General features: G+C 41.4%; 2 protein-coding genes across 2 annotated transcripts in view; one reads left to right on the top strand and one right to left on the bottom strand.

Annotated features, from left to right (window-relative positions):
• Positions 1-23,131, bottom strand: part of mast1b (microtubule associated serine/threonine kinase 1b) — a 92,776-nt gene extending 69,645 nt beyond the window's left edge. Inside the window, exons 1-2 of the mRNA XM_034090136.2 lie at positions 22,465-23,131; positions 2,531-2,559 (exon numbers count right to left, since the gene is read on the bottom strand). Coding sequence (XP_033946027.2) covers positions 2,531-2,559; positions 22,465-22,503 — 68 coding nt within the window. The 5' untranslated portion in view covers positions 22,504-23,131. The remainder of the gene's footprint in view (positions 1-2,530; positions 2,560-22,464) is intronic.
• Positions 22,987-27,538, top strand: part of plppr2a (phospholipid phosphatase related 2a) — an 18,627-nt gene continuing 14,075 nt past the window's right edge. Inside the window, exon 1 of the mRNA XM_034090135.2 lies at positions 22,987-23,019. Coding sequence (XP_033946026.1) covers positions 22,987-23,019 — 33 coding nt within the window. The remainder of the gene's footprint in view (positions 23,020-27,538) is intronic.

Genomic DNA, 27,538 nt, shown 5'->3' with positions numbered 1-27,538 from the left:
ATCTAGGCGTCGGTCTGGGGAGCGGCAGACGGAAAGCAGCAGGTTTCTGGGAAATGTGTTTGGATAAAAAGCTACCACAAGCTTCAAATGAGAGATAGTGTCTGCTGGGCAAGTGTGGGCAAAAACCAGAGGATGGAAAGAGAGGGAGGGAGGGAGGGAGGGAGGGAGGGAGGGTGGGAGGGAGGGTGGGTCTGCCTGTTCAGAGAGGAACAACAGAAGGGAGAGGCAGGAGATTGTGGGTCGTTTTCTCAAGGCTAAGATGCCACGGTACAGAGTGTCATTCCGTGACTTTTTTTATAGTCTTTCAATGTCCGTGCACTCAAAGAACACGACGGGAAGTTAAAAGCGTTTTCACTGCAGGCTAAATGAATGAAAAAGGGGAGGTAAGTTATCTCAGCTGAAGACGTGACTGAGGTTACATCACTAAAACAGATGTTGAATGGAGTCAAACATTCGAAAGAAAAGCATCACGGATGAGGATGCACGACACACACACACACGCACTTGTGAATGGATGAAGCAAGCAGATTGAATGTGAAGCTAACTCTAATGGATGGTGCTAGCATCCTACGTAGAGAGAAAGAAAGGACACATTCAAATGGGAGATGGAAAGAGAAAAACACTAGAAGCAGTGGTTTAACATTTAAGTAAGTGATTGCAAAATGAAGTCTTATTCTATAGAAGTCTATGAGAAAATGACCCTACTTCTCTCTTGACTTACACCTCAGTAAACATTGTTATAATGAGTTTATGGATGTTGGGCTACTGGTATTATTTAAAAGTCTCTTTATAAAATCTAAATATAATCTGAAAGCACTAGTTCAACATTTAAACAACTGAATGCAAAAATAAGTCTGATTGTATAGAAGTCTATGAAAATATGACCTTCGACTTATTACCGTTAACATTTTCCTAATGAGTTTATGGGTGTGGGTAGTGATACTAACTTTATAAAAGGAACATTCATCATTTTATAATGACGTGCTTTGAGTTAAAATTCTGCAAAGAAGCTACAGCTATCAATTCATGTAGTTGAGCACAATAGTTAAAGGCCACCTATCATGCTATTTTTAGGCAACAGCTTAGCTCTCAGATATATACAAATATATAAAAAACATGTCTATGAAGTGTTTTGCTCAAAATACCAAACAGATCACCCATTCTAGCCACGCCTCGTGTCCCTCTGTTTCACTTCCTGTTTCAAAAGTGCTGATTTGGGGAATAAAGGAGGGGTCTGAGCTCATGCGGGACCCGGCAGCTACCGTCTAAACTAAATGCTGCCGTGATGAAACGCCATATCATGGATTATCAAGGATCTGAAACAGTCTGGAGCTCAAAGGCTTTCTCTCTTGCCGGTTACACCACAAGGTGAGTTCCTTTCTACTTCCTGCTTCTTCACACACATGCTCTCCAGTACAGGTTAGCTCTGAGTGTTAGCGATGCTAATGTAAACACAGACCATATTACGTCCAAAGCAGTCGGGCATTGTTTCTGATAGCAGCTTTCTGATTGGCCCGTGGGTCCACATTTCAGATGTTACGTCGTATCGGACGTAAATCTGGATCAGCTCCGTTGTTCCCCGTTTTTAGAGATTTGGGTACGGAGGAAAAGAGAGAGGGTTTTATTTTCTGACGCTGCGTGAGTTCCCCGACACACCGGGGATACATGTTGATGTATAGAAGACTTCAACAAGTGCAGTTTGCATGATAGGTCCCCTTTAATTTAGATAAATGGCATCTGAATGCGTCTGTGATTTGCTTTAATCACGTTGTATGCTTTTCAATTTTTTTGCCATCAGAAACAATGCCTGACTGTTTTGGATGTAATATGGTCTTTGTTTACATTAGCATCGCTAACACTCTGCTAGCTAACCTGTACTGGAGAGCATGTGTGTAAAAAAGCAAGAAATAAAAAAAAGGAACTCACCTTGTGGTCTTACCCGCAAGAGAAATAGCATTTGAGCTCCAAACTGTTTCAGAAATAATCCTTGAGCATTTAGCTGAGTATCTCAAATAATTCTGAGCAGGCACAAGCTCGCCCTAAGGACCCAGAATCAGCGTTTCTCTAACAGGGCTGAAATAGAGGGATATCTAAAATGCATAATCTGTTTGGTATTTTGAGCAAAACACTTTTATATATCTGAGACCCATAATATGCCTAAACATAGCATAATAGGAGACCTTTAAATCAGTGCTGAAAACCAGAGGGGTGGCAATACGAGAGAAACAGATGAATAGCTAAGCAATGGAAGGGAAGAGGGGGAGACGAAGAGGGAGAAACAGAGCAGAATGGATTTCAGCACCATGGATAGCCTCCAGATCTCCGGCTGCTTTAATCAGACGCCAACAGACTAACCCTCTCTATCCAACGACTGCACACTCCACACCACAAGCACCGTCCGAAGAGCTTTCAGAAACCCAACGTGCTAATCATGCTTAGCAGCTTCTCTCGGTGTGATTGTTTTTCTCTCGCCCTCTCCCCACTGAGAGAAGGGGAAAGAGACGCTGAGTTGAATCAGGGAAGCACTCACCTGCTGTTCTTGCGAGGAAGTGGCAAATCCTGGTGGAAAAAAAGACAAAGAGAAAGAGCGATCAGGTACAGAAATACACTTTCACATGAGAACAGCTTGACATTAACACCCGATGCTGGTAAACTGGCTTTTATAAGTGCCTTTAAAGAGACCTTTAAATCCCTTCACATGTAGGGCGCATTCCTTCTTAAATCTGATTATCTGAACATGATACATTTAAAAAAGGAAGCTTTGAAGACCTTATAAGTTGGGGAGAAACACCCATGCTGTATTTTATGTACGGTCCTTATTTTTGTCAAATATCTGTTGAATACAAAGTGGAAAATAATTAGCCTGCCTGCCCCATGATTTGGATCAGCCCTAAAATGTATTGTGTTGGGCCGGCCATTTTAAGTAATCAATTTTTGCCTGGTTGATGTAGCCTCATTTTACTAGGTGATCTTCTTCAAGCTGAGTTAGCTGAAAACATTCAAAAGTCAGCCAGAGATGAAATATTCAGCCAACTCGTGGACATACTGTTAACGTCATTATATTAGCGTCCTTACTATAGCTAACTAGCTAAAGCTGATCAAAATCTGCTAGCAACAGGTGTCCTTTCAGTTGGCAAGATCTACAGTCTCCAGCTTTCAAATGAGAACCAATTTAATCAAGTTCTACATTTTTGAGCGGTAATCTTTCCTTATGGAGCTTGAAAGGAGTAGCAGCAGTAGCTAGCTTTAGCCTCATTGTATTAGCATGATGTCTTGTAAGTCACCATCAAATTAAATTTAAACTCCTTTTACTGGCCTCTTTACTTCAAACCTTGTCAGCTGGAAATACTACAAAGTCAGCCAGAGATAACATTTTCAACCAACCCGTGGACATAATGTTAGCATCACATCGATAGCATCATTACTGTTGCTAACTAGCTAAAGCTGATCAAATCTGCTAGCAACAGTTGTCATAGCAGCTGATAAAATCTAAGGTCTCCAGCTGGAAAAATGTACCATCTTTAAAATAATCTTTAGTTTTTGAGCTGTAATCTTTCCTTATGGAGCTTGAAAGGAGTAGCAGCAGTAGCTAGCTTTAGCCGCATTGTATTAGAATTATGTCTACCATCAAATTATATTTAAAACTCATTTTCCTTGGCTATTTTCTTCAATCCTTGTCAGCTGGAAATCCTACAAAGTCAGCCAGCGATAACATTTTAAACCAACTCGTGGACATAACGTTAGCATCACATCGATAGCATCAATACTGAAGCTAACTAGTTAAAGCTGATAAAATCTGGTAGCAACAGTTGTCATAGCAGCTGATCAAATCTGGTCTCCAGCTGGAAAAATGTACCATCTTTAAAATAATCTTTAGTTTTTGAGCTGTAATCTTTCCTTATGGAGCTTGACAGGAGTAGCAGCAGTAGCTAGCTTTAGCCGCATTGTATTAGCATGATGTCTACCATCAAATTATATTTAAAACTCATTTTCCTTGGCTATTTTCTTCAATCCTTGTCAGCTGGAAATCCTACAAAGTCAGCCAGAGATAACATTTGAAACCAACTCGTGGACATAACGTTAGCATCACATCGATAGCATCAATACTGAAGCTAACTAGTTAAAGCTGATAAAATCTGGTAGCAACAGTTGTCATGGCAGCTGATCAAACCTATGATCTCAAGCTTGAAAAAGGTACAATCTTTAAAATAATCATTAGTTTTTGAGCTGTAATCTGTCCTTATGGAGCTTGGCAGGCAGCAGGGTGTGGCTGACTGAGCGGGTAATTACTACAACCTGAGCCCGGGGTTGTTAGCGGCCCCTGGGGGTTTTGGGCCCTGGAGATGCCCAGCTGGCTAACGAGGTAACACATGCAACTAGAATTTAAATTATCATATGATGTATTTGCATCCATGTTTGTTTACAAACCAGCCAGGCTGTTCATTTCTGCCTCTGCACCCCCAGCTCTTTCCCCCCCCCCCCCTTATTTCTCTCTCTTTTTCTATCCTCCCATCTCCTGAGTCCAGATGGACGGAGTAGATTGCGCAGCAGCAGCAGACACTCTGTGCACAGAATAGAAAACAGCGTGAGGCGAGCCAGATCTCATGCCAGCACAGCCTCTCTACAAAACCCTGCACACTGCGATAGAGAGGGATGGAGCAGGGAGTAAACAAGGTCGGAGTAGAAGCTGAGAGAGAAGCGGGATCGTGCCATCAGCCAAACCCTGGAGCCTGAGTACTCTGGGATTCAGCTTCTTACTTATAGTATATTCATGTTATTCTAATTTATACTTCTACCACTCTACAGCTCAGAGGTAAATGGTGTACTTTTACTCCACTACATGTATTTAATACCTTTAGTTACTTCACAGATGTGGATGAATGATGTGAAATATAATCAAGTGTTAAATCTGACTGTAGTTCCACCTGGAGTGAATCCACCAGCTACCCTGCAGTCTACAAAGTACTTCAGACTAGCTGCACCTTCACCAGCTTTGAGAACATTTTAATGATCAATCATTATAACACATATTTTGAAATAGTCCAATCTGCACAATGACTTATTTTAGGTACTTTAAGTATATGTTGATGATAATACTTTTACTTGAGGAACATTTTGAATGCAGGGCTTGTACTGAAACAGAGTATTCCTACACTCTGGTACTTCTACTTTTACTCAAGTACAAGATCTGAGTACTTCTACTTTTACTCAAGTACAAGATCTGAGTACTTCTACTTTTACTCAAGTACAATATCTGAGACCGAGTACTTCTCCCACCTGTGGTCTGTGTAGTAAATGCTGTTTCAGATGTGAGCCATCACTACACAGTATACAGCAGCAGATATAATTAATGCATTAGCCGCCTCACACCTTCTCCTGTCACACTGCAGGGTAATGCTGTTAGCGACGCATCGACCGCACGCTAACCACACTCAATGCAATTATTAAGTTAACCTTCAGATTAAGTGTGTGTGTGTGTGTGTGTGTGTGTGTGTGTGTGTGTGTGTGTGTGTGTGTGTGTGTGTGTGTGTGTGTGTGGACCTGCTGCTATTGATCCCCACTGAAGCACAAAATATGTATTATAGTGCCTGAAAGCTCTGTGCCACAAGGACAAGCCTGCAACTCAGCAGAGCGTTGTTAGTTGCTGTCAGCCACCATACAGAAGGTTGACTCTATGACAACAATAACCTCCAGAGGATAAAGCCGAGCAGTGAGGCAACACATCACGAAACACTCACACGATAGGGAGAACATAAAAATAATTATCCTGCCTTCCTTATAATCCAGTCTCAAGGCTATTCCACAGCATGTCCCGAGGGTTTTACGTGTTAACAGAGAGAAACCCCTCCTCACAAGGACGGCTGAATATTCAACCTATTGATCCCTTTTCACTTCGTCCTCCATTGATCAGGCTAATTGACCCTGAGCCGTCAGAGCCGAGGAGACGAGGACTTACAAGAGCGAGAGGCTTCAAGAGAGGCTTCCCCCTGATGAGCGGGGTTAACTAAACACATAAAACAGGAATAGACTTGACATAGCAGCCACAAAAACCCCATCATGTCACTCAGAATGAAATGTATTCTTTCGTGTGTGCATTGCATAATAAACTGTTCAACAGCCAGGGTCTTAGAATAACTGAGCTCATTAGGCCAAAGTCCACCAAAGGAAAACAGGAGATTTTGAACAAACAACCTAAAGAATGTCTTAATTATTGATATGCCAACCCTCACACATTGAGCGTGAGAGTCTGAGCTCCCATGAAAGTTATTTACTTTAACGAGGTAAATCAGCTAAAAGAAAACCAAAAGAAGTACGCATCGTATTCTCTCTTGAATGACAATATGCCTGCACGCCTGCACTCAGGGATGTAGTGCTGCCGCCGGAGAGCCCCGGTACGCCGCTCCGAGCGAGAGAGAGCGCAGGTACCTGGCATTGTTGTTGTTATCTCAGTGGGTCTCAAACGGTTTGGACACCATTTATGTAAACAATTATTTCCGAGGCACACATTTATATGATCAGTATAAAACAATAAGAGAATAAATGAAAAACAGTTATGGAATACTACACTGAACAAAAATATAAACGCAACCCTACCCCTACTCCTCACACGAGATACTGCCTGGTTTTCGGACCCCCCCAGACCCCCCCAATAAAGCAAAACTGCACGTTTCAGAGTGGCCTTTTATTGTGGCCAGCCTAAGGCACACCTGTGCAATAATCATGCTGTCTAATCAGCATCTTGATATGCCACGCCTGTGAGGTGGGATGGATTATCTCGGCAAAGGAGAAGTGCTCACTATCACAGATCTTTTCAGATTTGTGAACAATATTTGAGAGAAATGGTTATTTTGTGTTTATAGAAAATGTTTTAGATCTTTGAGTTCATCTCATGAAAAATGGGAGCAAAAACAAAAGTGTTGCGTTTATATTTTTGTTCAGTGTATATGACAGTAAAACAAGGATAGAGTTTAAAGTGATTTTTAAAATATCCATAAAGAAATTGTAAATCTGTTTACAGTTCTGTTTCATCTGGGTGTTGAGAGATGTATCCATAGATCTCTTCATTTTGCTCTCAAAGTGCATCAGATTGACGCTTTAAACTACAATATTTTTAAAACAAATCTTGCCGGGGAGCATGCCCCCGGACCCCCCTAGAGGATTTCAATCCCTTTCAAGTTATCTTTGTCAAATTTGTATGCAAATTGTTTGTACATTCAATACATTTGTAACACTGGACACATGAAAGTTTTTTTTTTTTGTTCACCTTCCCCGCCTCCCTCCCCCCAAAAAAATATCTCACTCCAAGCTGAACTCAAAGGTTGGCAGCCCTGGATATAAATATGTAAAGTGTTCTTTAACCCTTTCATAGTGCCTTTCTATTCATGTAAGTGAAGTGTGACATTTACGTTGCCTAAAAACTTGTGTTCAGTGTTAGTTTTTACTAAATGCCAGCTAAAGAGAATTACAGATGCACCTTGCTTACCCAGCTAGCTAACCACGCTAATTGGCTAGCGCTAGCGTTAGCTGGTGACCTTGCGTTTGCTATGCTAACAATGGCCTTCCTAGCTTATATAACCAATCTTGTTAGTGCTAGCGTTAGTTGGTTTGCTACGCTAGCAGTAGCCTACCTAGCTTATCAACTAAGCTAGTTGGCTGGCACTAGCATTAGCTGTCAACCTAGGGTTTGTTATGCTAACAGTACCTGGCCTTGCTCTTCCCCAGCTCATCCAAATGGTCACTTCTTCCAAAAAAACCATTATAAGGACTGCCTAAATGCTAAGAACAAGGCTTTAAATCACCACATGTACACTTTTCCATCTCCAGCATCAGGTGTTAGCTATGGCCTTGAGACACTAAGTCTAAATGCATGTATTTGTGTATGTCTTCAGGAAGTGTTGTAGTCTTATAATAAACATTCGGTTTTTGCAGTCAATTAGGAGCTAAGCACACAAAGAAAATCAAAATGCATTAAACCCAGTGGTGCAGTGGAGCAGACTGATGTACAGTTTATGAATCTGAATCCAGACCTGTGAACATCTGCTCCCTGTCTGTCTGTCTGTCTGATGTCCCTCTGTGGGGCTCTTTAATGCTCAGGCATGTCTAGACAATAAAAAAGAAGCAGCCAGTTGGCACATTAAACAAAGTGCAGCCGTCCACCGGTGCCTGAAATAATAAATGGGAATGCTTCCATCTTCCCTTCTTCACATGATGTCTTTCCCTGCTTCACGGTTGCACACAGTAAACAGGTAAATGCAGAATTGTAAGTGAAAGTCGACGCTGTGCAATACTGTATACATCCCTGTGCTACTGGAGCTCAATTCTCATGTGACGATGTGGCCTTAATTAACCCAGTGACATTTTCATTAAAGTAGTCCTCGGTCACCCTGACTTTATTATAAGTCTTAGGAATCAGCGTCACGTTGTATCTGCCTGAATGTAACCGCCTAATCCCCCATTCGGGTTTAATCTGTTAAAAAGGTGAGAAACTCAATTCCCAAGTCCAATTTAGACTTTGTCAGCAGTCATTGTGGCAGGAGACCAATTCAAAATCTACCTTTGTGACTCTCAGTGTTCCCGAAAATAAGTAGACAGAAGAAGACAATTTATAAGTCGAGACACTACGGGGAAAATAATGTTTAATGCACTGGTCAAGTTTGACATTTTGGAGAATTTAGCTATTAAGTTTTTCCATTTGTGTTTGCAGATTTCCTACCTTTCAGATAATGCCTCATTTAGATATTCAAACATAACATTTCAGAAAGCGTTACAACAACAAATATTATCTTAGTGCTAGTCGCTAGGTTTCACTCTGATATCTACCAGTCAAAAATGTTTTTTTCCCATATTTACCTGGAGACTAGTCTTACATAAATAAATGGTACTTAACCCTCCTATTGTCTTCCCCCCCCCCCCCATTACTTTCGTGTTCAAATTTGACCGGTCCTGTTTTAACTGCTATTACATGAACACAAAAACCATTAATCATCACCACATTTCATTTCACACCCTTTCAAACTGTACATATTGTATCAGAGTACTGGTATACATGAAGAACTGCAGTACATGTACAAAGAACAGACACTGAACATGTACTGCGTGTGCCAGGTGTGATCCATGTGGGGGGAGGGGCACATAAGAGCGGGAAATGTGTCAAATTGTGTGTGTGTGTGTGTGTGTGTGTGTGTGTGTGTGTGTGTGTGTGTGTGTGTGTGTGTGTGTGTGTGTTTCATGGATGGTGTGTCTGAGTGCCAGGTGTGATTCACATGGGGGGATTAGGCACATAAGGGGGGGACACATCTAGAGATCTAGAGTATGTGTGTGTGTGTGTGTGTGTGTGTGTGTGTGTGTGTGTGTGTGTGTGTGTGTGTGTGTGTGTGTGTGTGTGTGTGTGTGTGTGTGTGTGTGTGTGTTTTATCTGATCCGGATGGGTACCAATTCCTTTTCTTTATGGCCGGGAACACCATGGTGTTACAAAGTTCACTAAATCATCCAAAATCCAATGAAAGTGGTGATCAGCAATTTATATGTTCAAATGTTCTGCTGTGAAGGATATCATGAAGCCTTAATGCAATCGGATCTAAAACAAAAGAGTTATGATTGATGAAAGTAGTAAATCGGTCAGATTTCACCCGAAGACAACAGGAGGGTGTTTTCTTTCGTTTAAAATGTATTTCCTAAAAACATATATATATTTTTTAAACCTCAAATCTAATATGTCAAACAGAATGAATTTGCATTGTCCCATTAGCACATATTTAATAACATTTCAGAAGAATTTAACAATGCAATACAACAAAAAATACGTCATGGTGATTCGTTTGATCCTATTAAACTGTAGTGTATCCAATTAATGAAATATGTCCTCGCTCTACACTCGTACTCCTACGACATACTCTGAAGCCTGATTTCTCTGTTTCTTAATTCTCCCGTGGTTTAATTAGTGTGTAAGAGCTCCACGCGTATTGCTCATTGCACGGCTGCACGACCCACGTCGCAGCGCGTAGACGTGTTGTGAAGAAACACTGACTGACAACCAGAGGTGGGAGAAGTACTCAGATCTAGTACTTGAGTAAAAGTAGAAGTACTCAGAGTAAAAGTAGAAGCACTCAGATCTAGTACTTGAGTAAAAGTAGAAGTACTCAGATCTAGTACTTGAGTAAAAGTAGAAGTACTCAGATCTTGTACTTGAGTAAAAGTAGAAGTACTCCGGTCTTGTACTTGAGTAAAAGTAGAAGTACTCAGATCTTGTACTTGAGTAAAAGTAGAAGTACTCAGATCTGGTTCTTGAGTGAAAGTAGAAGTACTCAGATCTTGTACTTGAGTAAAAATTGAAGTACTCAGATCTTGTACTTGAGTAAAAGTAGAAGCACTCAGATCTAGTACTTGAGTAAAAGTAGAAGTACTCAGATCTAGTACTTGAGTAAAAGTAGAAGTACTCAGATCTTGTACTTGAGTAAAAGTAGAAGTACTCCGGTCTTGTACTTGAGTAAAAGTAGAAGTACTCAGATCTTGTACTTGAGTAAAAGTAGAAGTACTCAGATCTGGTTCTTGAGTGAAAGTAGAAGTACTCAGATCTTGTACTGGAGTAAAAATTGAAGTACTCAGATCTTGTACTTGAGTAAAAGTAGAAGTACTCAGATCTTGTTCTTGAGTAAAAGTAGAAGCACTCAGATCTAGTACTTGAGTAAAAGTAGAAGTACTCAGATCTTGTACTTGAGTAAAAGTAGAAGTACTCCGGTCTTGTACTTGAGTAAAAGTAGAAGTACTCAGATCTTGTACTTGAGTAAAAATTGAAGTACTCAGATCTTGTACTTGAGTAAAAGTAGAAGCACTCAGATCTAGTACTTGAGTAAAAGTAGAAGTACTCAGATCTAGTACTTGAGTAAAAGTAGAAGTACTCAGATCTTGTACTTGAGTAAAAATTGAAGTACTCAGATCTTGTACTTGAGTAAAAGTAGAAGTACTCAGATCTAGTACTTGAGTAAAAGTAGAAGTACTCAGATCTTGTACTTGAGTAAAAATTGAAGTACTCAGATCTTGTACTTGAGTAAAAGTAGAAGTACTCAGATCTTGTTCTTGAGTAAAAGTAGAAGCACTCAGATCTAGTACTTGAGTAAAAGTAGAAGTACTCAGATCTTGTACTTGAGTAAAAGTAGAAGTACTCCGGTCTTGTACTTGAGTAAAAGTAGAAGTACTCAGATCTGGTTCTTGAGTGAAAGTAGAAGTACTCAGATCTTGTACTTGAGTAAAAATTGAAGTACTCAGATCTTGTACTTGAGTAAAAGTAGAAGTACTCAGATCTTGTACTTGAGTAAAAGTAGAAGTACTCCGGTCTTGTACTTGAGTAAAAGTAGAAGTACTCAGATCTTGTACTTGAGTAAAAGTAGAAGCACTCAGATCTAGTACTTGAGTAAAAGTAGAAGTACTCAGATCTTGTACTTGAGTAAAAGTAGAAGTACTCCGGTCTTGTACTTGAGTAAAAGTAGAAGTACTCAGATCTTGTACTTGAGTAAAAATTGAAGTACTCAGATCTTGTACTTGAGTAAAAGTAGAAGCACTCAGATCTAGTACTTGAGTAAAAGTAGAAGTACTCAGATCTAGTACTTGAGTAAAAGTAGAAGTACTCAGATCTTGTACTTGAGTAAAAGTAGAAGTACTCCGGTCTTGTACTTGAGTAAAAGTAGAAGTACTCAGATCTTGTACTTGAGTAAAAGTAGAAGTACTCAGATCTGGTTCTTGAGTGAAAGTAGAAGTACTCAGATCTTGTACTTGAGTAAAAATTGAAGTACTCAGATCTTGTACTTGAGTAAAAGTAGAAGTACTCAGATCTTGTTCTTGAGTAAAAGTAGAAGCACTCAGATCTAGTACTTGAGTAAAAGTAGAAGTACTCAGATCTTGTACTTGAGTAAAAGTAGAAGTACTCAGATCTGGTTCTTGAGTGAAAGTAGAAGTACTCAGATCTTGTACTTGAGTAAAAATTGAAGTACTCAGATCTTGTACTTGAGTAAAAGTAGAAGTACTCAGATCTTGTACTTGAGTAAAAGTAGAAGTACTCAGATCTTGTTCTTGAGTAAAAGTCGAAGTACTCAGATCTTGTTCTTGAGTAAAAGTAGAAGTACTCCGATGTTGTACTTGTGTAAAAGTAGAAGTACTCAGATCTTGCACTTGAGTAAAAGTAGAAGTACTCAGATGTTGTACTTGAGTAAAAGTAGAAGTACTCAGATGTTGTACTTGAGTAAAAGTAGAAGTACTCAGATCTTGTACTTGAGTAAAAGTAGAAGTACTCAGATGTTGTACTTGAGTAAAAGTAGAAGTACTCAGATCTTGTACTTGAGTAAAAGTAGAAGTACTCAGATCTTGTACTTGAGTAAAAGTAGAAGTACTCACGTCTTGTTCTTGAGTAAAAGTAGAAGTACCAGAGTGTAGGAATACTCTGTCACAGTAAAAGTCCTGCATTCAAAATGTTCCTCAAGTGAAAGTAGAAAAGTATTCTCATCAGAATATAGTGAAAGACAGTAAAAGTAGTCGTTGTGCAGATTGGTCCTTTTCAGAATAATATATATGATGTGTTTTATAATGATTGATCATGAAAGTGTTCTCAAAGCTGGTGAAGGTGCAGCTAGTCTGAAGTACTTTGTAGACTGCAGGGTAGCTGGTGAAGGTGCAGCTAGTCTGAAGTACTTGGTAGACTGCAGGGTAGCTGGTGAAGGTGCAGCTAGTCTGAAGTACTTTGTAGACTGCAGGGTAGCTGGTGGATTTACTCCAGGTGGAACTGAAGTCTGATTCAACACTTGATTATATTTCACATCATTCATCCAGATCTGAGAAGTAACTAAAGGGATTAAATACATGTAGTGGAGTACAAGTACACCATGTACCTCTGAACCGTAGTGGAGTAGACATTCAGAGTAGCAAAACATGGACCTCAAAATTGTGCTTAAGTGCAGTACTTGAGTAAATCTACTTAGTGACTTTACACCACTGCTGACAACACATGGGGGGGGGGTTTCTGTCACAAACATGACAAGCCCCCGACTACAGATTAGAAAGCAGCTTTCTGCGTTATTTCCTCGCCTGCTCTTCTTCTCAAGGTTCAGCTCCGTCCTCTGGGGGAGTGGGCTGCAGGTCGAGGCTTTTTAACGATTGTCTGATCCACTTTAGTCCCAGGCAATTGCACTGACGTGTATGTGTGTGTGTGTGTGTGTGTGTGTGTGTGTGTGTGTGTGTGTGTGTGTGTGTGTGTGTGTGTGTGTGTGTGTGTGTGTGTGTGTGTGTGTGCGTGTTGCCCTGAGACTACGACGGGTTCACAGACAACGATTAATAATGTGGGTTTTTTACTTGCAGGTGGCCTATTTCTGTCAAAGCGTGTTGTGTTAGACAAGAAATAACACTGTTAACTGTGTGTTCAGTGTGTGTGTGGTTGTGTGTGTGTGTTTTATGGTTGCCACATGTTTCTAGTCACTCTCGATGCATCATGGCGACACGCACAGAAACCTTAGGCAGAAATCTACAGAGATGGAAAGGACGAGGAAATTCAAGTTATTCATTGATCTGTCATCCATCCGTCTATATCAGGGGGGTCAAACTCAATTTCATCTCGGGCCACATCAGCATTATCGTTGCGCTCAAAGGGCCGGTTGTAACTTTAAGACTGTATGAAAATACATATATAAATATATAATATATATAAAATAATGTGTTATATTACATTATTGGCTCTGCATTGGATTATTATGGGATAGGGTAATAACTTCATAATTAACTACGTCTGAAAGCAGAAGTTTAGGGCAAATAAGTGCAAGTCTCTTCAGTGGGAATGTCACAAAATGATTTAAAAACAAAAGCCACAAAAAGGTGACATTTTGGAAAAAAAGTAATATTTTGGAAAATAAGTCAAATTCTGAAAAAAAGGCATATTTTGAAGAAAAAAAGTCAAATTCTGAAAAAAAGGCAAATTTGAGATGCATTGTGGGACATGTAGTTTATGGGCAACGCTTCTGTAAATCAGCATGTAACCGTATAATAAACATATTATATTCTTTCAGAGCTGTTGTGGGCCACATAAAATGAAGTCACGGGCCGGATTTGGCCCCCGGGCCTTGAGTTTGACACCCCTGGTCTATATACATGGATCGTCTGTCAAACATCCATCCACCGATCCATCATCCATCCATCTTTCCCTTTATGTATTTCTCCATCTCCACCCATCCATCCAACATGTCTGCCGGCAGTAAACCAGAGTCCAGCTCCCGGTGCACGTTTCCTGCCATATAATGAACGCTGCTCGTCCGTCAGCTCATCCTGCCTGCACTGAAGCAATAGAAAACCCCCAGTGGTAATGGGACGGCATTAGCTGAGCTGCATGTCTGGAACGCGTGTTGCTGCTCTGTCGGGGTGAGCCGTCCAGGCCAATCATTTCGTGGACACGCTGCCAGAGAGAAATGTCGGGGAGTGGGTTCCTGCAGACCAATAGGATGAATCAGAGACTGTCCCAGCTGCCAAGAGACGGCCGTCATCTCCAGCAGAGACTGACAGCAGGGGGTCTGACGGAGGGAGAGGCTGATGAGTGTCGTGCATACCAGACGGTCTGCTGATATTTATATTTAGGAAGCCATTTATCTTATTTATGTGGACTCTTGAGGACGTCATGGCCAACGTCTGACGGTGAAAAGTCCAAACAGAACTGACAACAATTTAATTTAGTAAAATCTTGTTTGTGGACATATTTGGTGAAAACTAAAGGGTGTGTCTGAATCAATATATAGATTTGAAGGGGCTCTATTCTGCTGATGTTCAGGTGTATATCAGTATGTAGTGTCTCTACTTTAAAGAGTCCTCTCCTGCTGATGTTCAGGTGTATATCAGTATGTAGTGTCTCTACTTTAAAGAGTCCTCTCCTGCTGATGTTCAGGTGTATATCAGTATGTAGTGTCTCTACTTTAAAGAGTCCTCTCCTGCTGATGTTCAGGTGTATATCAGTGTATAGTGTCTCTACTTTAAAGAGTCCTCTCCTGCTGATGTTCAGGTGTATATCAGTATGTAGTGTCTCTACTTTAAAGAGTCCTCTCCTGCTGATGTTCAGGTGTATATCAGTATGTAGTGTCTCTACTTTAAAGAGTCCTCTCCTGCTGGTATTCAGGTGTATATCAGTATGTAGTGTCTCTACTTTAAAGAGTCCTCTCCTGCTGATGTTCAGGTGTATATCAGTATGTAGTGTCTCTACTTTAAAGAGTCCTCTCCTGCTGATGTTCAGGTGTATATCAGTATGTAGTGTCTCTACTTTAAAGAGTCCTCTCCTGCTGATGTGCAGGTGTATATCAGTATGTAGTGTCTCTACTTTAAAGAGTTCTCTCCTGCTGATGTTCAGGTGTATATCAGTATGTAGTGTCTCTACTTTAAAGAGTCCTCTCCTGCTGATGTTCAGGTGTATGTCAGTATGTAGTGTCTCTACTTTAAAGAGTCCTCTCCTGCTGATGTTCAGGTGTATATCAGTATGTAGTGTCTCTACTTTAAAGAGTCCTCTCCTGCTGATGTTCAGGTGTATATCAGTATGTAGTGTCTCTACTTTAAAGAGTCCTCTCCAGCTGATGTTCAGGTGTATATCAGTATGTAGTGTCTCTACTTTAAAGAGTCCTCTCCTGCTGATGTTCAGGTGTATATCAGTATGTAGTGTCTCTACTTTAAAGAGTCCTCTCCTGCTGATGTTCAGGTGTATATCAGTATGTAGTGTCTCTACTTTAAAGAGTCCTCTCCTGCTGATGTTCAGGTGTATATCAGTGTGTAGTGTCTCTACTTTAAAGAGTCCTCTCCTGATGATGTTCAGGTGTATATCAGTATGTAGTGTCTCTACTTTAAAGAGTCCTCTCCTGCTGATGTTCAGGTGTATATCAGTATGTAGTGTCTCTACTTTAAAGAGTCCTCTCCTGCTGATGTTCAGGTGTATATCAGTATGTAGTGTCTCTACTTTAAAGAGTCCTCTCCTGCTGATGTTCAGGTGTATATCAGTATGTAGTGTCTCTACTTTAAAGAGTCCTCTCCTGCTGATGTTCAGGTTCATATCAGTATGTAATGTCTCTACTTTAAAGAGTCCTCTCCTGCTGATGTTCAGGTGTATATCAGTATGTAATGTCTCTACTTTAAAGAGTCCTCTCCTGCTGATGTTCAGGTTCATATCAGTATGTAGTGTCTCTACTTTAAAGAGTCTTCTCCTGCTGATGTTCAGGTGTATATCAGTATGTAGTGGAGTTAGATTTCAACTTTGTAAGAAATGTAAGTACAGGTTTATGAATTAATTTTATATTCATTGAGTTTTTTTACCCATTTCAGTATATATTTGTGTGTGCGTGTGCGTGTGTGTGTGTGTGTGTTGACATATGATTGTCTCTCTGTGTCCCATTTAACTGCCTGTCACTCCCCTGGGTCTCATCATCCCAACTGTCACGTTCTCTCTGTCACACACACACACACACACACACACACACACACACACACACACACACACACACACACACACACACACACACACACACACACACACACACACACACACACACACACACACACACACACACACACACACACACACACACACACACACACACACACACACACACACACACACACACACACACACACACACACACACACACACACACACACACACACACACACACACACACACACACACACACACACACAATCATTTTCTCAGCACCATATGGCGACACACCCCACTCCCCTGCAGTCAAGGTCAGGGGTCACACTCCCATGATGCATTGCTTCAACATGACAAATCAACATTTCTGTGCCTCCTCCACTCTGACACTGCCTTTAGCTCGCTGGCACACACACATGTTCCGTCATGAGAAAATGAAAAGGCAAGTATTTTAAAATGTATTAGCTTGCAACCTGCAACCAAATTATTGATTGAATATTAAATGATATGCCATGTAAGGAAAACTGCAATACACCTGAACATCAGCAGGAGAGGACTCTTTAAAGTAGAGACACTACATACTGATATACACCTGAACATCAGCAGGAGAGGACTCTTTAAAGTAGAGACACTACATACTGATATACACCTGAACATCAGCAGGAGAGGACTCTTTAAAGTAGAGACACTACATACTGATATACACCTGAACATCAGCAGGAGAGGACTCTTTAAAGTAGAGACACTACATACTGATATACACCTGAACATCAGCAGGAGAGGACTCTTTAAAGTAGAGACACTACATACTGATATACACCTGAACATCAGCAGGAGAGGACTCTTTAAAGTAGAGACACTACATACTGATATACACCTGAACATCAGCAGGAAAGGACTCTTTAAAGTAGAGACACTACATACTGATATACACCTGAACATCAGCAGGAGAGGACTCTTTAAAGTAGAGACACTACATACTGATATACACCTGAACATCAACAGGAGAGGACTCTTTAAAGTAGAGACACTACATACTGATATACACCTGGACATCAGCAGGAGAGGACTCTTTAAAGTAGAGACACTACATACTGATATACACCTGAACATCAGCAGGAGAGGACTCTTTAAAGTAGAGACACTACATACTGATATACACCTGAACATCAGCAAGAGAGGACTCTTTAAAGTAGAGACACTACATACTGATATACACCTGGACATCAGCAGGAGAGGACTCTTTAAAGTAGAGACACTACATACTGATATACACCTGAACATCAACAGGAGAGGACTCTTTAAAGTAGAGACACTACACACTGAAATACACCTGAACATCAGCAGGAGAGGACTCTTTAAAGTAGAGACACTACTTACTGATATACACCTGAACATCAGCAGGAGAGGACTCTTTAAAGTAGAGACACTACATACTGATATACACCTGAACATCAGCAAGAGAGGACTCTTTAAAGTAGAGACACTACATACTGATATACACCTGGACATCAGCAGGAGAGGACTCTTTAAAGTAGAGACACTACATACTGATATACACCTGAACATCAGCAGGAGAGGACTCTTTAAAGTAGAGACACTACACACTGAAATACACCTGAACATCAGCAGGAGAGGACTCTTTAAAGTAGAGACACTACTTACTGATATACACCTGAACATCAGCAGGAGAGGACTCTTTAAAGTAGAGACACTACATACTGATATACACCTGAACATCAGCAAGAGAGGACTCTTTAAAGTAGAGACACTACATACTGATATACACCTGAACATCAGCAGGAGAGGACTCTTTAAAGTAGAGAATACATACTGATATACACCTGAACATCAGCAGGAGAGGACTCTTTAAAGTAGAGACACTACATACTGATATACACCTGAACATCAGCAGGAGAGGACTCTTTAAAGTAGAGACACTACATACTGATATACACCTGAACATCAGCAGAAGAGGACTCTTTAAAGTAGAGACACTACATACTGATATACACCTGAACATCAGCAGGAGAGGACTCTTTAAAGTAGAGTCACTACATACTGATATACACCTGAACATCAGCAGGAGAGGACTCTTTAAAGTAGAGTCACTACATAACATACTGATATACACCTGAACATCAGCAGGAGAGGACTCTTTAAAGTAGAGACACTACATACTGATATACACCTGAACATCAGCAGGAGAGGACTCTTTAAAGTAGAGACACTACATACTGATATACACCTGAACATCAGCAGGAGAGGACTCTTTAAAGTAGAGACACTACATACTGATATACACCTGAACATCAGCAGGAGAGGACTCTTTAAAGTAGAGACACTACATACTGATATACACCTGAACATCAGCAGGAGAGGACTCTTTAAAGTAGAGACACTACATACTGATATACACCTGAACATCAGCAGGAGAGGACTCTTTAAAGTAGAGACACTACATACTGATATACACCTGAACATCAGCAGGAGAGGACTCTTTAAAGTAGAGACACTACATACTGATATACACCTGAACACCAGCAGGATGTGTCCCCTTTAAATGGAAGCTACTTCCCACACACAGCCTAATCATTCAGCTGGCGTCTCTTTATCTATAAAATTACTTTCTGAATCTGACTCTACGATGATTAATTCCCTCGCCGTTCCTGTCATACATCACAGCAGCGAGGCAGTGAGCGGGGGGGACGATGGGAAATGAAACACACCTCTACTAATGCAGAGTCCTTGATACCCTCTCCCTCTCTCTCTTTTCACGGTAATCGGGGTCAATTTTCTACTCGGCGGACAATCCTCCACATGCAGCCCCAATAGTCTGCTCTCATACAGCCCTGTTGGCTCCATCATGAAAGCATCCAGCAGGTACCGTCATCTCCTGCAAAGACCACATGAAAGGACCAAACAAAGGCCGTGTTTCTCTGCCGCCTGGGCCAGCAGACACATCGCTCTTCAGTCTTTGATACCCGTTAGTTATTATAGAGGAGCGTTCGTCCAATGCTTAGAATTTAAAAACGGCGCTAATTGAAAATCTGCTCAAAGATTATAGGTCGAGAAACGATGGATGCCTGACATGTTATTATTGCTAAATATGAACATGTCTCTGACCCTGATTTGAAATGTATTTATAATAACATTACAAGTATTATTTGTATATATTAAGATTTCTCTTCTCGTCTTTCTTATATAAACAACTAAAAGACATTTAATCTATTTTTTTAAACGAAGAACTCTCATGCGCACGAGGCAATATTAAAACTAAATGTCCTTTAAAAAGGTCTCTTTTCGATGACTGTAATGTTCCGTTAAAGATCCGTTTCTTCTCTTCCTATCCGTCCTTGTTGACGTCGCACTTGGAGCTGAAAATCAGACTTGCATGGACGACAAACTATCGTGCTGTATATTAAATAAAACAAGTGCACATGGCGCCTGCAGGCCGCTCCTCTCTCACGCCACTGATCCACACATTGATATGGAGGGGGGGGGGGGGGGGGGGGGAACGCAGTCATTGCAACACGTCATGTTATTATGCAGGACATGATTCACTGCATGACAGAGGCTGAGAGCTACACTAAATAACAATGCTTCATGGTGATGACAGCGGGACATTGCAGCAAAGCGAGAGTTAATATTAGACGTGTGTGATGGACATTAGGAAACATACCGCTACAAGGTGTGCATCTTGTATTGTGTAACTTGCTGCTGTTAAATACCATCAAACTATGTGCAAGATATACATGATACACATATGCCATTAATAACTGTAATGTACACCTGGCTGCTAAATCCTAAGAACTGGTACAAGATTTGTATTTAAAACTTTTGTATTATATTTGTATTATATCATAACGTCGTACTTTTTTTACCATGAAGCCGCCTGTGGCTCTTTGCTGCGGTCACGATGCAAAGCCCCCTCTGTGGGACTGATGAGGATATTCGGATGCCGTGGGAATACGCTTTTATTTTGTGTCTGTTATTGTGCCGTGAGAGCTGGCTTAACGTGTCCATCGGGCACGCGTTAACCATTAAGTGCATGTTTAGGCTTAAATGCTAAATATGACACGATTGCAGCTTTGCTTAAGTGTGGCTGTTTCACTTTTTCCAGTTAGTAAGGTGAATATGTTTTGGCTCGAAACAAAGAGAAGCAGTTTTTTAACATCACTCAAGTCTCTGGAAAACAGCAGTGTTCACTTCTCTGTGTCTCCTGAGGTTCATCAGGTCAAAGGTCGCGTTGAGTATGCAGCTAGATATTGAGCAGATGAATCGATGACATGTGGACTATGAGCTACATGTTGGACTGCACGTCCTTTTCCTCACAGACAGACGGATCCATTCGTTCCAGACTATACGAGCGAATAAGCTAAAGAGTAGCTGCGCACATATTGCCATAATAAATGCTGATACCTTATCTCACACGTGTGTCAAACTCGAGGCCCGGGAGCCAAATCAGGGCCGTGGTGGATTTAATTTCGGCCCGCAGGATAATTTCTAATTCCTGTTAGATCTGGCCCGCCGGTATATTGCACCTTCCCTCCACCCTGAGGGTCTCCTCCGCTCAGAGCCTGAGCCCAAACATTGATGACCTTGCCCCCGAGATGAGATGCCAAGTGTCTGAGCTAGCATCCCAGAGCAGCACACTGAGTTCAATGGATGCTTCCTTCTGCACTTTCTCTCACGACAACAGGGCATGTTTGTTTCTCTTTGAGGGGAATAGTTTTGTGAAGCTGTTGTTGGCCTGTGGGGAAATGTACTCATAAGAAATGAAGCTGCAGATAGAGCCATAAGAAATGAATGCATTGTTTATTGTTCTATTGTTTTTATAGGCAATAATGTAAGCTTTGTTAGTTCCAGGTTTAATATGTGCAATAAGTTCATTTCAATAAGTTCTGCAATAAACATTGAACCAGTCCGGCCCTCGACTAGCACCCATTGTTTTATGTTGGCCCACTGTGTGTTTGAGTCTGACCCCCCTGCCCTACATGAAAGTACATTGTTTTCACTTTGCGCCAAAAGGATTTCCCATTGTATTGTTGAGCTGAAAACTAAAACTCACACAGACGTGTCACGAGGAATGCACAAATAAGCCTTTGTGCAACGACCCATGTTTACTTTATATCTTTAGTGGTAGTTCCTTCTATTATCGTGTATTAATTTGTGACCGACTATTTTATATTGCGTGCTCCATAGATACTCTAAAGACATTTATATGTATACCGTTGATATGTAGATATGTACTGTTTGCATGCATGTCATTTTTCACGGTCTTGGTAACATACTTTGGTAACAGCTGGAAACAATGGGACATTTAATACAAATAAGAGACATAATGCATTTAGTCTCCTATGTGAGTGTTTTATTAGTTGTATGTTGTTTTCTAACTCATTCTGTCTATTTTCTACCGTGTTCTCTCAGGATACTCGTAGAAATGTATATTTTCTACAGTTAATTTTATCTAGCTTGTTAACATATACAACTATTTTCCCATTTGGGATAAATGAATCTAAATGGTCTTTGAAAGTGTGTCCTACAGCTGGAAATAATATCATAGTAGTAGGTAAGTTTAATATAGTGTATTCTAAATGACTATTTCATATCGTATATTCTGGAGACACTCTGAAGACATGCATATTGATAACTGTTCATGTGTATCATGATGTGATATGAACCTGCCTTGACAACAAGCTGCTGTAAAAAGACTATCTTAATGGTGTCTCTGGCCTTCAGATGGAAACAATGGGACATGTTTGTTTTCACACACACACACACACACACACACACACACACACACACACACACACACACACACACACACACACACACACACCCACACACACACACACACACACACACACACACACACACACACACACACACACACACACACACACACACACACACACACACACACACACACACACACACACACACACACACACACACACACACACACACACACACACACACACACACACACACACACACACACACACACACACACACACACACCTCACCTGAAGCCTTCTGCGCCGGATTATCCCCGAATCATCCATGGTGAAATGAAGGGGGGGGGGTTCCTTTTACTAAAAACAACCTCTTGACCCCGCGTGCACACCCGAACTGCACACACTGCTGTCACGTAGAGGAAGCCCAGGAAAACACACACATGCCCGGCAGCACACCCATTACATCCGTGCTATTAAAGAAACGTCTCTTTCAGCTCCACTCCAGGTTTCAGGGCTGCCAGTCATGCTGCGGTGCGCAAAGCCTCTCCTCCCGGGGCATCCTTGACATTCTGCCAGACGCGTTACGGGCCTGTTTGAAGCAAAAGCAAACAAAACGTTTCTAATACAACCAGCCGAAGTCAAGTCCTTCTGTGTATCCACAAGGAACCGTGAGATTAATCCCGCATTTGGCTCACAAAGGACGATGTGTCTCAAAGGAGGCGAAAAACAACCGAGGATTTCACACACTGCTGCGCCGGGATTGCCGCTCGCCAGGCGGGCTTCTTCGTGGAGATCGTCGCTGCGGCTGACATGGCTGCAAACACAACCAGGAGGAAAGACAGGGTGCTGCTGCCCTTCGTCCCTTTTTAAAAAATACGTTAAACTCGCATCTGTTTCATTCAAGCACCCACTGCCCCTCCACTTCCTCAGACACTGGAGAGCCGCAGCAACGCGATATCTGTTCCCGTCCTGGGATTCCCCGTCGCCCCTCCTCCTCCTCTCCAGATGAAGGGAGGGAGGAACCCGCAGACACCTGGGACCACTTAAAGGTCCCCTATCACACTGTTCTTCATCCATACATCACATATATCCAGAGCCTGTCTCTGATTGGCTGAAACACCAAACAGATCATTGCAGCGTTACCCATAATCCCCTCTGTTTCAGCCCTGTTTCCAAAGTGCTGATTCTCTGTCTGTTACTTTAGATGAAGATTAGGAGCCCCCCCCCACGCCCCTCTGAGAGACATTTGGTTACAAAGAACTCAATGGAGCTCTAGAGGAGATTCAGGTGATAAGGGGGGGGGGGTTACCTTGTTGCTGATTGGCTAATGGCTACACAAGACAACACATCGTTATGACATCATCAAGTGGCCAAAATCTGATCAGCTCATTTTCAGACAGGTTTTTATAGAAATGGATCAAAAAGAGAGAAAATCTTTGTTCCTGAAACTTTCAGAGTCTCTTTCCACAGAGGGGACACATGTTGATGTAGAAGAGACATGAAGAAGAGGGGACACATGTTGATGTAGAAGAGACATGAAGAAGAGGGGACACATGTTGATGTAGAAGAGACATGAAGAAGAGGGGACACATGTTGATGTAGAAGAGACATGAAGAAGAGGGGACACATGTTGATGTAGAAGAGACATGGAGAAGAGGGGACACATGTTGATGTAGAAGAGACATGGAGAAGAGGGGACACATGTTGATGTAGAAGAGACATGAAGAAGAGGGGACACATGTTGATGTAGAAGAGACATGAAGAAGAGGGGACACATGTTGATGTAGAAGAGACATGGAGAAGAGGGGACACATGTTGATGTAGAAGAGACATGAAGAAGAGGGGACACATGTTGATGTAGAAGAGACATGAAGAAGAGGGGACACATGTTGATGTAGAAGAGACATGAAGAAGAGGGGACACATGTTGATGTAGAAGAGACATGAAGAAGAGGGGACACATGTTGATGTAGAAGAGACATGAAGAAGAGGGGACACATGTTGATGTAGAAGAGACATGGAGAAGAGGGGACACATGTTGATGTAGAAGAGACATGAAGAAGAGGGGACACATGTTGATGTAGAAGAGACATGAAGAAGAGGGGACACATGTTGATGTAGAAGAGACATGAAGAAGAGGGGACACATGTTGATGTAGAAGAGACATGAAGAAGAGGGGACACATGTTGATGTAGAAGAGACATGAAGAAGAGGGGACACATGTTGATGTAGAAGAGACATGAAGAAGAGGGGACACATGTTGATGTAGAAGAGACATGAAGAAGAGGGGACACATGTTGATGTAGAAGAGACATGAAGAAGAGGGGACACATGTTGATGTAGAAGAGACATGAAGAAGAGGGGACACATGTTGATGTAGAAGAGACATGAAGAAGAGGGGACACATGTTGATGTAGAAGAGACATGAAGAAGAGGGGACACATGTTGATGTAGAAGAGACATGGAGAAGAGGGGACACATGTTGATGTAGAAGAGACATGAAGAAGAGGGGACACATGTTGATGTAGAAGAGACATGAAGAAGAGGGGACACATGTTGATGTAGAAGAGACATGAAGAAGAGGGGACACATGTTGATGTAGAAGAGACATGAAGAAGAGGGGACACATGTTGATGTAGAAGAGACATGAAGAAGAGGGGACACATGTTGATGTAGAAGAGACATGAAGAAGAGGGGACACATGTTGATGTAGAAGAGACATGAAGAAGAGGGGACACATGTTGATGTAGAAGAGACATGAAGAAGAGGGGACACATGTTGATGTAGAAGAGACATGAAGAAGAGGGGACACATGTTGATGTAGAAGAGACATGAAGAAGAGGGGACACATGTTGATGTAGAAGAGACATGGAGAAGAGGGGACACATGTTGATGTAGAAGAGACATGAAGAAGAGGGGACACATGTTGATGTAGAAGAGACATGGAGAAGAGGGGACACATGTTGATGTAGAAGAGACATGAAGAAGAGGGGACACATGTTGATGAAGAAGAGACATGAAGAAGAGGGGACACATGTTGATGAAGAAGAGACATGAAGAAGAGGGGACACATGTTGGAGCTTCAGCACCACAGACAGCGACATGCAGCATCCTTGATGGGAAAGTGTCCCAGATGACAGTAAAATGTTGATTGAATCAGAATCAGGTTTGTCACCAGGTCGGTTGACGCGTACGAGGACTTTGACTCGTGGTGCAAACATAAAAGTCAGACAAAAATGAAAAACACAGATAGCAAACTATTTTAAGAATGCTATAATACCATAACAACAAAATAAGAAAATATATAGTAAAATAGAAGATAAAATAAAGCAGTATTTACATTGAAATAGAATGCAATAAAAAGTAAAATATGTTCAGTAAGAAAACCAGATATTACCTTAATAACCACCAACACGCACTGCTTCTTGCTACGGTTTAAACGTATTCATCACTAGCTTAATTAGGCTACTCAGAAAACGTAAAATATATATATTTATATAACTGTTGTATAAATTGGGATGCTAATTCTGGCAAAAACAATGCTAAAAACAAAATGTACTTATTAAAAGATTATCTAGATTGACCATCATTTTGAAAATAAACCCACTGATGTGTTGAATACGCTTAAAAAAATAGCAATTAATAGCATAAACACATAGGGACACTTTTATTGGAGATAGTAAACAAAATGGATACCAAGCAACCAGTCATGCCACCGTTAATTACCCTGTAATCAGAGTTCTTCAATTCTAATTGTATTGTAATATTATATTTTACCTGTACTATGTAATGTTTTATTGACCGGTACTTTCATCTTGTTTTATCATTCTTTGTGTGATAGAGATTATGCCATGCTTTAGTGTTTATTGATTGTTACCTAGCACCTGATGGAAATGAGCTATTTGCTCAAATCTGGCATAGTTCGTGTTTTCTCTTTTCTGAGATGAAGGTATTTGTATGCATGGTCCTTGTTTAAATAAATACTTAAAGGGGACCTATCATGCAAACTGCACATGTTGATGTCTTCTCTACATCAACATGTGTCCCCGGTGTGTCGGGGAACTCACGCAGCGTCAGGAAATAAAACCCTCTCTCTTTTCCTCCGTACCCAAATCTCTAAAAACGGGGAACAACGGAGCTGATCCAGATTTGCGTCCGATATGACGTAATATCTGAAATGTGGACCCACGGCCCAATCAGAAACGTTGCTGTCAGAAACAATGCCCGACTGTTTTGGACGTAATATGGTCGGTGTTTACATTAGCATCGCTAACACTCAGAGCTAACCTGTGCTGGAGAGCATGTGTGTGAAGAAGCAGGAAGTAGAAAGGAACTCACCTTGTGGTGTAACCGGCAAGAGAGAAAGCCTTTGAGCTCCAGACTGTTTCAGAGCCTTGATAATCCATGATATGGCGTTTCATCACGGCAGCATTTAGTTTAGACGGTAGCTGCCGGGTCCCGCATGAGCTCAGACCCCTCCTCTTTTATTTGTAAAGCTTTATACCCAAAATCAGCACTTCAGAAACAGGAAGTGAAATAGAGGGATATGAGGCATGGCTAGAATGGGTGACCTGTTTGGTATTTTGAGCAAAACACTTCATAGACATGTTTTTAATATATTTTTATATATCTGAGACCTGTGCTATTGCCTACAAATAGCATGATAGGTGACCTTTAAACAACAAGTCAGATATCAGGTATTTTCTCATAGACTTCTATACAATCTGCCTACAGTGTATGTGTTTACATTTCATTTGAAACGCCCCCTGTTGGCCAAAATAAAGAATGCCAGTTCTTCTGCATCGGCTTCCCCTGAGGTTGCCCCTTGCTTTGGACATAAGCTAAAGGTCTCAAGGTCTCAAGGTCTCAAGGCTTTTCTTGTCATGTGTACAGAGCTACAGTCTAGATATGACAATGAACATCTCAGGCTGCTCCAACAGTGCAGCACAATACAACAGATAAAATAGTGCAAGTAATTAAAATAAAATAGAATATAATAGAAACAGAATATGATAGAAACTGTGCAGAATAGTCTAAATATTGATGATATATGTGAGTTGCAGATGAATGTTACGTATGTTCTAAACTAAGCTAGGATATGTTCATGTACCTCTTGTGGAGCATATCTTCCTAAATAAAAGCAATAAGAGTCTCACTGGCAACACGACGCTTCCCCCCTTCAGATGCCAGGCTGCGAGCCCTCTGACAGAGGCCTGCATGACGCCTTGCAGGGGATTAGGACTTTCACAGTAGTCCATGCAGCATATGGTCGGATCTGCCCACGCTGCCATGACTTCATCAGAGCCAGAAACAGCAGGAGGTCTGCAGCAGAACCCGCCCCCCCCCCCCCCCCCCCCCCCCAC

The sequence above is a fragment of the Pseudochaenichthys georgianus genome, chromosome 8, assembly GCF_902827115.2.
Source record: "Pseudochaenichthys georgianus chromosome 8, fPseGeo1.2, whole genome shotgun sequence".
NCBI lineage: Eukaryota > Metazoa > Chordata > Actinopteri > Perciformes > Channichthyidae > Pseudochaenichthys > Pseudochaenichthys georgianus.
The sequence above is the reverse complement of the archived record's forward strand: the minus strand, read 5'-3'. Positions and strand labels throughout refer to the sequence as shown.